Source organism: Oncorhynchus nerka, unplaced genomic scaffold, assembly GCF_034236695.1.
Source record: "Oncorhynchus nerka isolate Pitt River unplaced genomic scaffold, Oner_Uvic_2.0 unplaced_scaffold_889, whole genome shotgun sequence".
Lineage (NCBI taxonomy): Eukaryota > Metazoa > Chordata > Actinopteri > Salmoniformes > Salmonidae > Oncorhynchus > Oncorhynchus nerka.
In genome coordinates this window covers 154,647-170,491 of record NW_027040404.1, presented here as the reverse complement: position 1 = coordinate 170,491, position 15,845 = coordinate 154,647, and the positions used below count along the sequence as shown (strand labels likewise).

The window sequence follows — 15,845 nt, the reverse complement described above, 5'->3', positions numbered from 1 at the left end:
ACAGCTACACATAGTGGTAGACTGCACTCAGACAGGGGCATTTCCTGGCTGTTTAATCTGGCTTTTCCATCAACCAGAAAATGGTTGTCATTAGCATCATCGCTAACAGCTACACATAGTGGTAGACTGCACTCAGACAGGGGCATTTCCTGGCTGTTTAATCTGGCTTTTCCATCAACCAGAAAATGGTTGTCATTAGCATCATTGCTAACAGCTACACATAGTGGTAGACTGCACTCAGACAGGGGCATTTCCTTGCTGTTTAATCTGGCTTTTCCATCAACCAGAAGATGGTTGTCAATAGCATCATCGCTAACAGCTACACATAGTGGTAGACTGCACTCAGACAGGGGCATTTCCTGGCTGTTTAATCTTCAAAAAAGGAAAAATCAAATCACATAGGCAAATTTAACGACAATTTCAGGCAGATGGTTCAGAATAACTATGACAAAAAATGAATACAAATTATACCAGAGCACTTTAGAGACTGGAAGGGCAAAGGGGCATGTGCTCTACACAGGTAGAGCCGTATCTGTCCATGTTATGTATGCAACTGGGCGAGAAGTTTTCCTTGATTTTGGGCACCATTTTCCTTGATTTTGGGCACCATTATGTGTTTTTTATTTATTTATTCCAAACTGCGTTACCCACTCCAGTCAGCAGATGGCGATATGAGTATTTCAGGTGACGCTTCTTGCAATCTAGTGGACGGAACTGGAGGCTTCTTCAACAGCGACAAAGGCTTCTTATTCAACCAACGTGGTGGTTTGCTAGCGAACATTAAACCGAAATATTGAAGCGTTTAAGACAAATCTTGTGTATATTACTCTTAGTGTTTTAAACACAATTCTGTGTACATATCTACTCGTTCATTGAAACGTAGATTGCTTGTTAAATTAGCTAATGTGGTAAATTGATATTGCACTAGGCTAATCGCCCGGAACATGAGCTCACTAATCTCGACGGAGAAAGAAGCTCTGGTGAAAGGAGAGGAAGAAGCTTTCAGGATGAAAAGGGAGGAAGAGGAGTCTATCACGTTGAAAGAAGAAGAGGATGATATTACAGTGAAAGAGGAATATGGGAAAGAGGTTGTGGAAGAGGAGGATGTAGAAGCTTTCAGAATCAAAAAGGAGGAAGATGCCGTAATTTTGAAAGAAGAGGAAGAACCTTTTGGAGTAAAAGAGGAAGAGGAGGCTATCTCAATTAAAGTGGAGGAGGAAGACGTTTTGGGAGTGAAAAGGATGAGGCTGAAAATTCGAGTAAGACCAGTGAGCACTGACTTAAAAACGGGCACTAAATATGCATTTATTGAACTAATGTGGGGTTTGAAAGGGGCATGCTAATGAAGTTCTACAATTTAATATGTTGTTCAGTACTCAATGAATTGTTAAAGGTGCTATCGGTCATTTGTACATATATTTTTGTGACTTTTCTATTAGATTTATTGAAATATCCATGTAGTCCACATTTAAAGTGCACTTCATCTAACAGGCTTTTCAGAATTCAACATTGGTGCATAATTTCTACTTAAATTGTCAAAGGGATGCAAAAGACACCCTTTTTGTGGAAAGACCCTTTTTACATTTGCAACACAAACAATATTTTAGGAAATCATGAGGAAAGTTGCCATTATAGGCACTTTTTTAATACATATTCATGCCTCTTGTAAGACTCTGTGATTGCAGTAGATGGTCATAAGTTTACCATCTGTTTGATGTTCTCGTTCACACAGGAGAGAGACATGACTATCGTGGATCCTCTGGGAAGCCTCAACAACATCCTGATGCTGACGAGGCAGAGGAGAGTCTCTCCAGATCTGAACACCAGATGGTACAGCTTTGGTCTGGTCTAGCATACAGCTTGGTCTGGTCTAGCATACAGCTTGGTCTGGCCTAGCATACAGCTTGGTCTGGTCTAGCATACAGCTTGGTCTGGCCTAGCATACAGCTTGGTCTGGTCTAGCATACAGCTTGGTCTGGTCTAGCATACAGCTTGGTCTGGTCTAGCATACAGCTTGGTCTGGTCTAGCATACAGCTTGGTCTGGTCTAGCATACAGCTTGGTCTGGTCTAGCATACAGCTTGCTCTATCGTGGTCTGGGCTGGGTTTCTGTAAAGCACTTTATGTCAACAGTGACATCAGCATCCATAATGATATGTGTCTGTGTCCCCTCTTTATGGTTACCAGGACAACGCTAGCCGTTTGGTACAGCTTTTTAAAATGTATTTATTTTTATTTCACCTTTATTTAACCAGGTAGACTAGTTGAGAACACCTTTATTTAACCAGGTAGGCTAGTTGAGAACACCTTTATTTAACCAGGTAGACTAGTTGAGAACACCTTTATTTAACCAGGTAGGCTAGTTGAGAACACCTTTATTTAACCAGGTAGACTAGTTGAGAACACCTTTATTTAACCAGGTAGGCTAGTTGAGAACACCTTTATTTAACCAGGTAGACTAGTTGAGAACACCTTTATTTAACCAGGTAGGCTAGTTGAGAACACCTTTATTTAACCAGGTAGACTAGTTGAGAACACCTTTATTTAACCAGGTAGACTAGTTGAGAACACCTTTATTTAACCAGGTAGACTAGTTGAGAACACCTTTATTTAACCAGGTAGACCAGTTGAGAACACCTTTATTTAACCAGGTAGACTAGTTGAGAACACCTTTATTTAACCAGGTAGACCAGTTGAGAACACCTTTATTTAACCAGGTAGACTAGTTGAGAACACCTTTATTTAACCAGGTAGACTAGTTGAGAACACCTTTATTTAACCAGGTAGACCAGTTGAGAACACCTTTATTTAACCAGGTAGACTAGTTGAGAACACCTTTATTTAACCAGGTAGACTAGTTGAGAACACCTTTATTTAACCAGGTAGACCAGTTGAGAACACCTTTATTTAACCAGGTAGACTAGTTGAGAACACCTTTATTTAACCAGGTAGACTAGTTGAGAACACCTTTATTTAACCAGGTAGACCAGTTGAGAACACCTTTATTTAACCAGGTAGACTAGTTGAGAACACCTTTATTTAACCAGGTAGACTAGTTGAGAACACCTTTATTTAACCAGGTAGACTAGTTGAGAACACCTTTAACCAGGTAGACTAGTTGAGAACACCTTTATTTAACCAGGTAGACTAGTTGAGAACACCTTTATTTAACCAGGTAGACTAGTTGAGAACACCTTTATTTAACCAGGTAGACTAGTTGAGAACACCTTTATTTAACCAGGTAGACCAGTTGAGAACACCTTTATTTAACCAGGTAGACTAGTTGAGAACACCTTTATTTAACCAGGTAGACTAGTTGAGAACACCTTTATTTAACCAGGTAGGCTAGTTGAGAACACCTTTATTTAACCAGGTAGACTAGTTGAGAACACCTTTATTTAACCAGGTAGACTAGTTGAGAACACCTTTATTTAACCAGGTAGGCCAGTTGAGAACACCTTTATTTAACCAGGTAGACTAGTTGAGAACACCTTTATTTAACCAGGTAGACTAGTTGAGAACACCTTTATTTAACCAGGTAGACTAGTTGAGAACACCTTTATTTAACCAGGTAGACTAGTTGAGAACACCTTTATTTAACCAGGTAGGCCAGTTGAGAACACCTTTATTTAACCAGGTAGGCTAGTTGAGAACACCTTTATTTAACCAGGTAGACTAGTTGAGAACACCTTTATTTAACCAGGTAGGCCAGTTGAGAACACCTTTATTTAACCAGGTAGGCCAGTTGAGAACACCTTTATTTAACCAGGTAGACTAGTTGAGAACACCTTTATTTAACCAGGTAGACTAGTTGAGAACACCTTTATTTAACCAGGTAGGCCAGTTGAGAACACCTTTATTTAACCAGGTAGGCCAGTTGAGAACACCTTTATTTAACCAGGTAGACTAGTTGAGAACACCTTTATTTAACCAGGTAGACTAGTTGAGAACACCTTTATTTAACCAGGTAGACTAGTTGAGAACACCTTTATTTAACCAGGTAGGCTAGTTGAGAACACCTTTATTTAACCAGGTAGGCTAGTTGAGAACACCTTTATTTAACCAGGTAGGCCAGTTGAGAACAAGTTCTCATTTACAACTGCAACCTGGCCAAGATAAAGCATAGCAATGTGACACATACAACAACACAGAGTTACACATGGAATAAACAAAACATAGTCAATAATACAGTAGAACAAAATAAAACAAAAAGTCTATATACAGTGAGTGCAAATGAGGTAAGATAAGGAAATAAATAGGCCATGGTGGCAAAGTAATTATAATATAGCAATTAAACACTGGAATGGTAGATCGGCAGAAGATGAATGTGCAGGTAGAGATACTGTGGTGCAAAATAAATAAATAAATACCAGTATGGGGATGAGGTAGGTAGATAGATGGTCTGTTTACAGATAGGCTAAGTACAGGTGCATATGATATGAGTCTCCAGCTTCAGAGATTTTGCAGTTCATTCCTGTCAAGGGCAGCAGAGAACTGGAAGGAAAGACAACCAAAGGAGGAATTGGCTTTGGGGGTGACCAGTGAGATATACCTGCTGGAGCGCGTGCTGCTATGGTGACCAGTGAGATATACCTGCTGGAGCTCGTGCTGCTATGGTGACCAGTGAGATATACCTGCTGAAGCGCGTGCTGCTATGGCGTCTTATCTGCTATGAGATAAGACGGGGCTTTACCTAGCAGAGACTTGTAGATAACCTGTAGCCAGTGGATTTGGCGACGAGTATGAAGCGAGGGCCAACCAACGAGAGCGTAACAGGTCGCAATGGTGGGTAGTGTATGGGGCTTTGGTGACAAAACGGATGGCACTGTGATCGACTGCATCCAGTTTGTTGAGCATCGATGGGGGCATTCGATGCTAATGCAGAATGCCACACGATGTTTTTGTGCTGGTCAAGGGCAGACAGGTCTGGTGTGAACCAAGGACTATATCTATTCCTAGTTCAACATTTTCTGAGAGGGGCATGCTAAGATGGTGAGGAAGGCACTTTTAAAGAATAGCCAGGCATTATCTACTGACGAGATGAAGTCAATGTCATTCCAGGATACCCCGGCCAGGTCTATTAGAAAGGCCTGCTCGCAGAAGTGTTTCAGGGAGTGTTTGACAGTGATGAGTGGAGGTCGTTTGGTCACAGACCCATTACGGATGCAGGCAATGAGGCAGTGATCGCTGAGATCTTGATTGAAAACAGCAGAGGTGTATTTGGAGGGTGAGTTAGTTAGGATGACATCTATGAGGGTGCCGGTGTTTACTGATTTGGGGTTGTACCTGGTAGGTTCATTGATAATGTGTGTGAGATTGGGGGCATCAAGCTTAGCTTGTAGGATGGCTGAGGTGTTAAAGCATGTCCCAGTTTAGGTTACCTAGTAGCACGAGCTCAGAAGATAGATGGGGAGCAATCAGTTCACATATACACTGCTCAAAAAATAAAGGGAACACTAAAATAACACATCCTAGATCTGAATGAATTAAGTTTTCTTATTAAATACTTTTTTCTTTACATAGTTGAATGTGCTGACAACAAAATCACACAAAATGTATCAATGGAAATCAAATTTATAAACCCATGGAGGTCTGGATTTGGAGTCACACTCAAAATTAAAGTGGAGAACCACACTACAGGCTGATCCAACTTTGATGTAATGTCCTTAAAACAAGTCCAAATGAGGCTCAGTAGTGTGTGTGGCCTCCACGTGCCTGTATGCCCTCCCTACAACGCCTGGGCATGCTCCTGGTGAGGTGGCGGATGGTCTCCTGAGGGATCTCCTCCCAGACCTGGACTAAAGCATACGCCAACTCCTGGGCAGTCTGTGGTGCAACGTGGAGCGAGACATGATGTCCTAGATGTGCTCAATTGGATTCAGGTCTGGTTACCACCTGCAGAACCACTCCTTTATTGGGGGTGTCTTGCTAAATGCCTATAATTTCCACCTGTTGTCTATTCCATTTGCACAACAGCATGTGAAATGTATTGTCAATCAGTGTTGCTTCCTAAGTGGACAGTTTGATTTCACAGAAGTGTGATTGACTTGGAGTTACATTGTGTTGTTTAAGTGTTCCCTTTATTTTTTTGAGCAGTGTAGTACCGAGGGCACAGCTGGGGGCAGAGGGAGGTCTATAGCAAGCGGCAAAAGTGAGAGTCTTGTTTCTGGATGCATTTTGAGAAGTAGAAGCTCAAATCGTTTGGGTGCAGACTTAGCCTGCAGAGTTCTGTATTACTTTCTATCTTTGCAGTAGATCGCAACACCGCCCCCTTTGGCAGTTCTATCTTGGCGGAAAATGTTATAGTTAGCGATGGAGATTTCAGGGTTTTTGGTGGTTTTCCTAAGCCAGGATTCAGACACGGCTAAGACATCTGGGTTGGCAGAGTGTGCTAAAGCAGTGAGTAAAACAAACTTAGGGAGTCGGCTTCTAATGTTAACATGCATGAAACCAAGGCTTTTACGTTTACAGAAGTCAACAAATGAGAGGGCCTGGGGAGTGGGAGTGGAGCTAGGCACAGCAGGACCTGCATTAACCTCCACATCACCAGAGGAACAGAGGAGAAGTAGGATAAGGGTACGGCTAAAGACTATACGAACTGGCCGTCTAGCACGTTCAGAACAGAGAGTAAAAGGAGCAGGTTTCTGGGCACGATAGCATAGATTCAAGGCATAGTGTACAGACAAAGGTAAGGTAGGATGTGAGTACATTGGAGGTAAACCTAGGCATTGAGTAATGAAGGGAGAGATATAGTCTCTAGAGACGTTTAAACCAGGTGATGTCATCGCATATGTAGGAGGTTGAACAACATGGTTGGTTAAGGCATATTGAGCAGGGCTAGAGGCTCTACAGTGAAATAAGACAGTAATCACTAACCAGGACAGTAATGGACAAGGCATATTGATATTAGAGAGAGGCATGCATAGCCTAGTGAACATATGGGTCCAGTGAGTGGTTGGGCTGACTGGGGACACGCGATTCAGACAGTTAGCAGGCTAACAAGCTAACAGTTGGTAGGCCGGGCTAAAAAGCTAGCAGCTAGTAGACCAGGGCAAGCTAGCAGTTAGCAAGGGCTAGCAGTTAGCAGGCCGGGCAGGCAAGCTAGCAGTTAGCAAACCTGGTTAGCAAGCAAGCAGTTAGCAAGGGCTAGCAGTTACCAGACCGGGCAGGCAAGTTAGCAGACCAGGGCCCGGCAGTTTAGTAATTAGCAGACCGGGTTAGCAAGCAAGCAGATAGCAGGGGCTAGAAAGTTAGCCTTGGGGGAGGACGTCGCGATGGGGGTAAGTCTGTTTTTGCCTCTTTGTGCGGTGACGTCGATAGACCAGCTTGGTCTGGTCTAGCATACAGCTTGCTCTATCAGGGGCTGGATTTCTGTAAGGCACTTTATGACAACAGTGACATCAGCATCCATAATGATATGTGTCTGTGTCCCCTGTTTATGGTTACCAGGACAACGCTAGCCCTTCCTCCCTCCCGGAGTCCCCGTGGCGTGCCTCTCCCGGTAGCACCTTACTGCTGGGTAGGAAGAGGTTGTCTGTGCTGCTGGTGGACTGCAGGAAAACAACGGGGCTGAGTGGAACTGTGAGAGGAGGAGAAGAGAAGAAAGGATCAGATTTGACACATCAAAGTAAGTAGTTTAGTTTGAACAAATACAATAGATCTGCCCACTGGTATCTGTTACCAGGACAACCAGCATAGTTCTGTTAGTTGACAGGAAGGTGGACTGGTGTCTGTTACCAGGACAACCAGCAGAGTTCTGTTAGTTGACATGAATATAGACTGGTGGATATGGATGTTATGAATATCATAACACTGAAAAAGGATTCTGCCAATGAAAAGAGAGAAACCAATAGACCATATAAAACCTTGATGAAAGTTAGATTTAGAGAGAAACCAATAGACCATATAAAACCTTGATGAAAGTTAGATTTAGAGAGAAACCAATAGACCATATAAAACCTTGATGAAAGTTAGATTTAGAGAGAAACCAATAGACCATATAAAACCTTGATGAAAATTAGATTTAGAGAGAAACCAATAGACCATATAAAACATTGATGAAAGTTAGCTTTAGAGAGAAACCAATAGACCATATAAAACCTTGATGAAAGTTAGATTTAGAGAGAAACCAATAGACCATATAAAACCTTGATGAAAGTTAGCTTTAGAGAGAAACCAGTAGACCATATAAAACCTTCCTTGATGAAAGTTAGATTTAGAGAGAAACCAATAGACCATATAAAACCTTGATGAAAGTTAGATTTAGAGAGAAACCAATAGACCATATAAAACCTTGATGAAAGTTAGATTTAGAGAGAAACCAATAGACCATATAAAACCTTCCTTGATGAAAGTTATTTTTAGAGAGACACCAATAGACCATATAAAACCTTGATGAAAGTTAGCTTTAGAGAGAAACCAATAGACCATATAAAACCTTGATGAAAGTTAGATTTAGAGAGAAACCAATAGACCATATAAAACCTTGATGAACGTTAGATTTAGAGAGAAACCAATAGACCATATAAAACCTAGATGAAAGTTAGCTTTAGAGAGAAACCAATAGACCATATAAAACCTTGATGAAAGTTAGCTTTAGAGAGAAACCAATAGACCATATAAAACCTAGATGAAAGTTAGCTTTAGAGAGAAACCAATAGACCATATAAAACCTTGATGAAAGTTAGCTTTAGAGAGAAAGTTTCAAGATGATCTGATGTAAGGTGCTTGTTTTACAAAAACGTTTCCATAAAACATGATGGATGTTACATTGCCTGTCCCAGTCAACCCCCCTATCTTTACTAGACTGTAGAACAGACAAACTAAACTCAAGACACTGTTAATTAATTAACTAATACTGGAGGAAAGCTGTGATCAGGCTGCCCACTCAAGAGAAAGCTTTGAACTGTAACCAGTGCCTGCAACCTGGTTCAGGTTATCAATCAACCTACCAGGGTAGTGACAAACAGTAGAGGAATGAAATCATCAACATGGTTTGATCATATCTTTACTAATGCTGCAGAAATGGGTTTTAAAGCAGCATCCAGATCCATCAGATGTAGTGATCACAATATAGGAGCCATGTCTAGGAAAACCACCGTTCCAACGGCTGGGCCTAATATTGTGTATAAGAGGTCATACAATTTTTTTGTAGTGATTCCTATGTTGTTGATGTAAATAATATTTGTTGGTCCGTGGTGTGTAATGAGGAGCAACCAGACGCTGCCCTTGACACATTTGAAACTGCTTATCCCAGTTACTAATAAGCAGCACCCATTAAGAAAATGACTGTAAAAACTGTTAAATCCACGTGAATTGATGAGTAATTTAAAAGATGGTATGATGAAGAGGGAGGCAAAAGAGATGGCATATAGGTCTGGCTGAATAACTGATTGGCAAACCTATTGCATATTGAGAAATCATGTGACTAAACTGAATAAAAAGAAGAAACTACACTATGAAACAAAGATAAATGACATGAAGAATGATTGTAAAAAATCTGAATAACTGATTGACAAATTGAGAAATCATTTGACTAAACTGAATAAAAATAAGAAAGCATTCCACTACCCAAGAATAGTAAAGCTCCCTTTACTGGCTTAAATAGCTGACCAATCAGCCTGTTACCAACCCTTACAATTTTGGGAAGAAAATAGTTTGTCAAGATACGATGTTATTTTACACTTACAAATGACTGATGGCTGAGAGAAATTGATGATAAAAATATTGTTGGGGCTGTTTTGTTAGACTTCAGTGCAGCTTTTGACATTATCGATCGTAGTCTGCTGCTGACAAAAACGTATGGCTTTACACCCCCTGCTGTATTGTGGATAAAGAGTATTTTTTAATTTTTTAAAGCGAACCTTTATTTAACTAGGCAAGTCAGTTGAGAACAAATTATTTTTTTCAATGACGGCCTAGGACTGCCTTGTTCAGGGACAGAAGGACAGAGTTTTACCTTGTCAGCTCAGGGATAATATCCAGCAATCTCTCGGTTACTGGCCTACCGCTCTAACCACTAGGCTACCTGCCGCCCCAGAGCTACCTGTCTAACAGAACACAGTGTTCTTTAATGGAAGCCTGTACAACAAAATCAAGGTAGAATCAGGAATTCCCCAGGGCAGCTGTTTGGCACCTACTTTTTTTCAATCTTTACCAACAACATGCCAATGACATTTGAGTAAAGCCAGTGAGTCTATGTATGCGGATGACTCAACACTGTACATGTCAGCTACTACAGCAACTTAAATGACTGCAACACTTAACATAGAGCTGCAGTTAGTTTCAGAATGGGTGGCAAGGAATAAGTTAGTCCTAAATATTTCTGATTACATTAAGTTACATGGCCTACTACGCTAATTCTGTAGCGGTATTGTTAGAGGGGGGTAAATATGAAGATTTTGTTGGTGCGCCAGGCAGGTATTAACCCTAGTTATTAAAGTTAGTTATTACGAATTATAACATTATTATTATTGTTATTAAATATTATTAAATCCGAAAGGATGAGAGTAGAATAGATAGAGTAGCGCTTCCAGACACATTATAAACATGATGGAGTCTTAAAGGAGGACTGTAGCATCTAATGATGAAACATTATGGAGTCTTAAAGGAGGTCTGTAGCATCTAATGATGAAACATTATAGAGTCTTAAAGGAGGACTGTAGCATCTAATGATGAAACATTATGGAGTCTTAAAGGACTGTAGCATCTAATGATGAAACATTATGGAGTCTTAAAGGAGGACTGTAGCATCTAATGATGAAACATTATGGAGTCTTAAAGGAGGACTGTAGCATCTAATGATGAAACATTATGGAGTCTTAAAGGAGGACTGTAGCATCTAATGATGAAACATTATGGAGTCTTAAAGGAGGACTGTAGCATCTAATGATGAAACATTATGGAGTCTTAAAGGAGGACTGTAACATCTAATGATGAAACATTATGGAGTCTTAAAGGAGGACTGTAGCACCTAATGATGAAACATTATGGATTCTTAAAGGAGGACTGTAGCACCTAATGATGAAACATTATGGAGTCTTAAAGGAGGACTGTAGCACCTAATGATGACACATTAGAGTCTTAATTACTATGGAGTCTGATGCTTTAAAGGGGAAGTTTACCCAACATCCAGGAACTCCTAAGTGATTCCATACATTGAAACTAGTCCAGTGGATTTTTCCTGTAGTGCTGTATTGAAACAGCTGCTCCCCCTCTCTCTCCCTGTAGTGCTGTACTGAAACAGCTGCTCTCTCCCTGTAGTGCTGTACTGAAACAGCTGCTCTCCCCCTCTCTCTCCCTGTAGTGCTGTACTGAAACAGCTGCTCTCTCCTGTAGTGCTGTACTGAAACAGCTGCTCTCTCCCTGTAGTGCTGTACTGAAACAGCTGCTCTCCCCCTCTCTCTCCCTGTAGTGCTGTACTGAAACAGCTGCTCCCCCTCTCTCTCCCTGTAGTGCTGTACTGAAACAGCTGCTCTCCCTCTCTCTCCCTGTAGTGCTGTACTGAAACAGCTGCTCTCCCTCTCTCCCTGTAGTGCTGTACTGAAACAGCTGCTCTCCCCCTCTCTCTCCCTGTAGTGCTGTACTGAAACAGCTGCTCTCCCCCCCTCTCTCCCTGTAGTGCTGTACTGAATCAGCTGCAAAACGTGACTCGTGACGTTGCTGGATGCGGGCCTCACTCTGCTGCTTTGCCAGTTCATTTGTTATTTTATTACAGCGATGGCCTTTGTCTTTTACCTGGAGTTGTTTGTTTATGTCTGAGGAGAAAAAACACTTTTCAACGTAAAACGTATACAAAATAAACTCAGCAAAAAAAATGTACAGATCTTTTTCAGGATCCTGTCTTTCAAAGATTATTCGTTAAAAAAATCGAAATAACGTCACAGATCTTCATTGCAAAGGGTTTAAACACTGTTTCCCTGCTTGTTCCTTGAACCATAAACAATTAATGAACACGCACCTGTGGAACGGTCGAACCTCTTGGATCTACCCATCCCGGATCCGGGAGAATTGTCATCAACTGACACTAAGTAGCATAACGCAACGGACAAAAAATCTTACAAGAAAATATTCATATGTGTGTGTGTGTCTGTGTGGGTCTGTGTGTCCCTGTGTGTGTCTGTGTGTCCCTGTGTGTGTCTGTGTGTGTATACTGAACCAAAATATAAACAACAATTTCAAGGATTTACAGCTCATATAAGTCAGTCATTGTAAGTAAATAAATAAATTAGGCCCTAATCTATGGACTTTACATGACTGGGCAGGGGCGCAGCCATTGGTGGGCCCTGGAGGAATACGACCAAAATATAGCCAATCAGAATGAGTTTTCCCCACAAAGGGCTTCATTACAAAGAGAAATACAACCCTGGTGGTCTCAGACGATGTGGAGGTCCTGGGCGTCGTTATGTGTCATTATGACATCATGGATGAATTCTAGAATATACCATATATCCTAGGTCCTGGGCGTCGCTATATGTCATTACGACATCATGGATGAATTCTAGAATATACCATATATCCTAGGTCCTGGGCGTCGTTATATGTCATTATGACATCATGGATGAATTCTAGAATATACCATATATCCTAGGTCCTGGGCGTCGTTATATGTCATTATGACATCATGGATGAATTCTAGAATATACCATATATCCTAGGTCCTGGGCTGGTGTCGTTATGTCATTATGACATCATGGATGAATTCTAGAATATACCATATGTCCTGGGCTGGCGTGGTTATGTGTCATGGATGAATTCTAGAATATACCATTTATCCTAGGATGGTCTGTGGTTGTGAGGCAGTTGGATGTACTGCCAAATTCTCTAAAACGACATTGGAGGAGGCTTCTGGAAGAGATTCAATTCTCTGGTAACAGCTCCAGTGGATATTCCTGCAGTCATTGCCAATTGCTCCCTCAAAACTTGAGACATTCTGCGGCATTGTGTTGTGTGACAAAACGGCACATTTTAGAGTGGCCTTTTATTATCCCCAGCACAAGGTGCACCTGTGTAATAATCAAGCTGTTCAATCAGCTTCTTGATTGGTGGATGGAATATCTTGGCAAAGAATAAATGTTCACTAAATTCTGCAATCTTTTTTTTCAGCTCATGAAACATCCAACACTTTACATGTTGCGTTTATGTTTTTGTTTATTGTAGCTACTATCAGTTTTAGGAACATCTTTACAAATATTTCACCTTTATTTTTTTACTTTACCCAAAATATGACATCAGCGATAGTCAAAATGTTGAAAATCTGTGAATGTCTAAATAAGAAATTGGTCCATTTAAACAGCAATGTTTCGAACCCTTTCAACAACGGGGAGATGTTACTGATGTGCTTTGTTGTCTTATTTTTTGTTTAAGGAAGATATGTACAGGCCTGGTGTCAAGAAGGGCAGCAAATAAGCCACTTCTCTCAAGGAAAAACATCCGGAAGACTGATATTCTGCAAAAGGTACAGAGATTGGACTGCTGAGGACTGGGGTAACGTCATTTTCTCTGATGATCCCCTTTCTGATTGTTTGGGGCATCCGGTAAAAGCTTGTCCGGAGAAGACAAGGTGAGCGCTACCATTAGTCCTGTGTCATGCCAACAGTAAAGCATCCTGAGACCATTCATGTGGGGTTGCTTCTCAGCCAAGGGAGTGGGCTCACTCACAATGTTGCCTAAGAACACAGCCATGAATAAAGAATGGTACCAACACATCCTCCGAGAGCAATTTCTCCCAACCATCCAGTAACAGTTTGGTGACAAACAACGCCTTCTCCAGCATGATGGAGCACCTTGCCATAAGGCAACAGTGATAACTAAGTGGCTCAGGGAACAAAACATCAATATTTTGGGTCAATGGCCAGGAATCTCCCCAGACCTTAATCCCATTGAGAACTTGTGGTCAATCCTCAAGAGGCAGGTGGACAAACAAAACCCCACAAATTCTGACAAACTCCAAGCATTGATTATGCATTAATGGCTGCCATTAGTCAGGATGAGGCCTAGAAGTTAATTGACAGCATACCAGGGTGGATTGCAGAGGTCTTGAAAAAGATGGGTCAACATTGCAAATATTGATTCTTTGCATCAACTTCCATGTCATTGTCATAAAAGCCTTTGACACTTATGAAATGCTTGTAATTATACTTCAGCATTACATAGTAACATCTGACAAAAATATCCAAAGACACAGAAGCAGCAAACGTATTGGAAATGTAATATTTGTGTCATTCTCAAAACTTTTGGCCACAACTGTAGGTCGCATTCTGTATCATACAGCTATGAAAGTTATATATTTAGAACCACCTGCTCGATTGGAATCCAGTGACGTCTGTGTCTTGAGTGTTCTAGAACTGTCTAGTTTTTTTGTGTTCTGACTTGTAAAACAGGATGAATAAATAAGTCGTGTAAACATCAGTAATTACCAGGAAACTTTAAAATATTTGTTTTAAAATCACACCAAGATTGTTCAAACTGGCCTTGGGTTATTGAGGGATCTGATTAGGATTTACCCTCGTAGCAAGGCCGTTTCATCATGTGGAGGTTTCATTCAGGTCTCTATTTTAAAAAACACACTCTCTCTTTGGCAGGAGAAAGACCAGGCTCAGAGGAACCAGAGCCAGGGACGCCCAAACCAGCAAGACGGACACCAGTGTTCCCACTGTGGAAAGGGTTGTAACCTCTTATGGGAGCTGAAACAACATGAGAGAACACACACAGGGAGAAGCCTTTCCACTGCTCCCAGTGTGGAAAAAGTTTTGGTCATAAAGGAACCCTGAACAAACACGAGAGAATACACACAGGGAGAAGCCTTACCACTGCTTCCAGTGTGGAAAGAGTTTTAACCTGTTAGGGTCTCTGAAACGACATGAGAGATTACACACAGGGCAGAAGCCTTACCACTGTTCCCAATGTGGAAAGGGTTGTAACCTCTTATGGGAGCTGAAACAACATGAGAGAACACACACAGGGAGAAGCCTTACCACTGCTCGCAGTGTGGAAAGAGTTTTAACCAGAAAGGACACATGAAAGCTCATGAGAGAATACACACAGGGGAGAAGCCTTACCACTGCTCCCAGTGTGGAAAGAGTTTTAGCCGGTTAAGGAACCTGAAAGTTCATGAGATAATACACACAGGGAGAAGCCTTACCAGTGCTCCCAGTGTGGCAAGTGTTTTAACCAGTTAGGGGCCATGAAACAACATGAGAGAATGCACACAGGAGAAGCCTTACCACTGCTCCCAGTGTGGAAAGTGTTTCAACTGGTCAGGGGATCTGAAAAAACATGAGAGATTACACACAGGGGAGAAGCTTTACCACTGTTCCCAATGTGGAAAGGGTTGTAACTTATTATGGGATCTGAAACAGCATGAGAGAACACACACAGGGGAGAAGCCTTACCACTGCTCGCAGTGTGGAAAGAGTTTTAAACTGAAAGGACACCTGAAAGCTCACCAGAAAATTCACACAGGGAGAAGCCTTACCACTGCTCCCAGTGTGGAAAGTGTTTCAGCCGGTCAGGTGATCTGAAGAAACATGACAGAATACACACAGGGAGAAGCCTAACCACTCCTCACAGGGTGCAAAGCTTTTGCCCATTTAGGAAGCATGAAAAACACATTAGACTGCACACAAAGGAGAAGGCTTACAAAAGCTCAGACTGTGGAAAACATATTACTCATATTACTCGTAACATATTACACTTAAATGACATTAGAGAATCTACACAGGAGAGAGAAATTACTTCTCTTAGCGTGTATATTGATATTTCACATCACATTGACTTAACATTCATCAGAGAACATACACAGTGCTCCCGTTGTCTTATATTGTTGACTGACAATGTGTTTACCTG

The 15,845-nt window shown here is 41.3% G+C and overlaps 1 protein-coding gene across 1 annotated transcript in view; it reads left to right on the top strand.

Moving 5' to 3' along the window:
- The first annotated feature begins 736 nt into the window (after nt 1-736).
- Nucleotides 737-15,845, top strand: part of LOC115146527 (zinc finger protein 135-like) — a 39,188-nt gene continuing 24,079 nt past the window's right edge. The window contains exons 1-3 of the mRNA XM_065016753.1: nt 737-1,259; nt 1,733-1,830; nt 7,449-7,626. Of these exons, the coding sequence (XP_064872825.1) occupies nt 1,828-1,830; nt 7,449-7,626 (181 nt within the window). The 5' untranslated portion in view covers nt 737-1,259; nt 1,733-1,827. The remainder of the gene's footprint in view (nt 1,260-1,732; nt 1,831-7,448; nt 7,627-15,845) is intronic.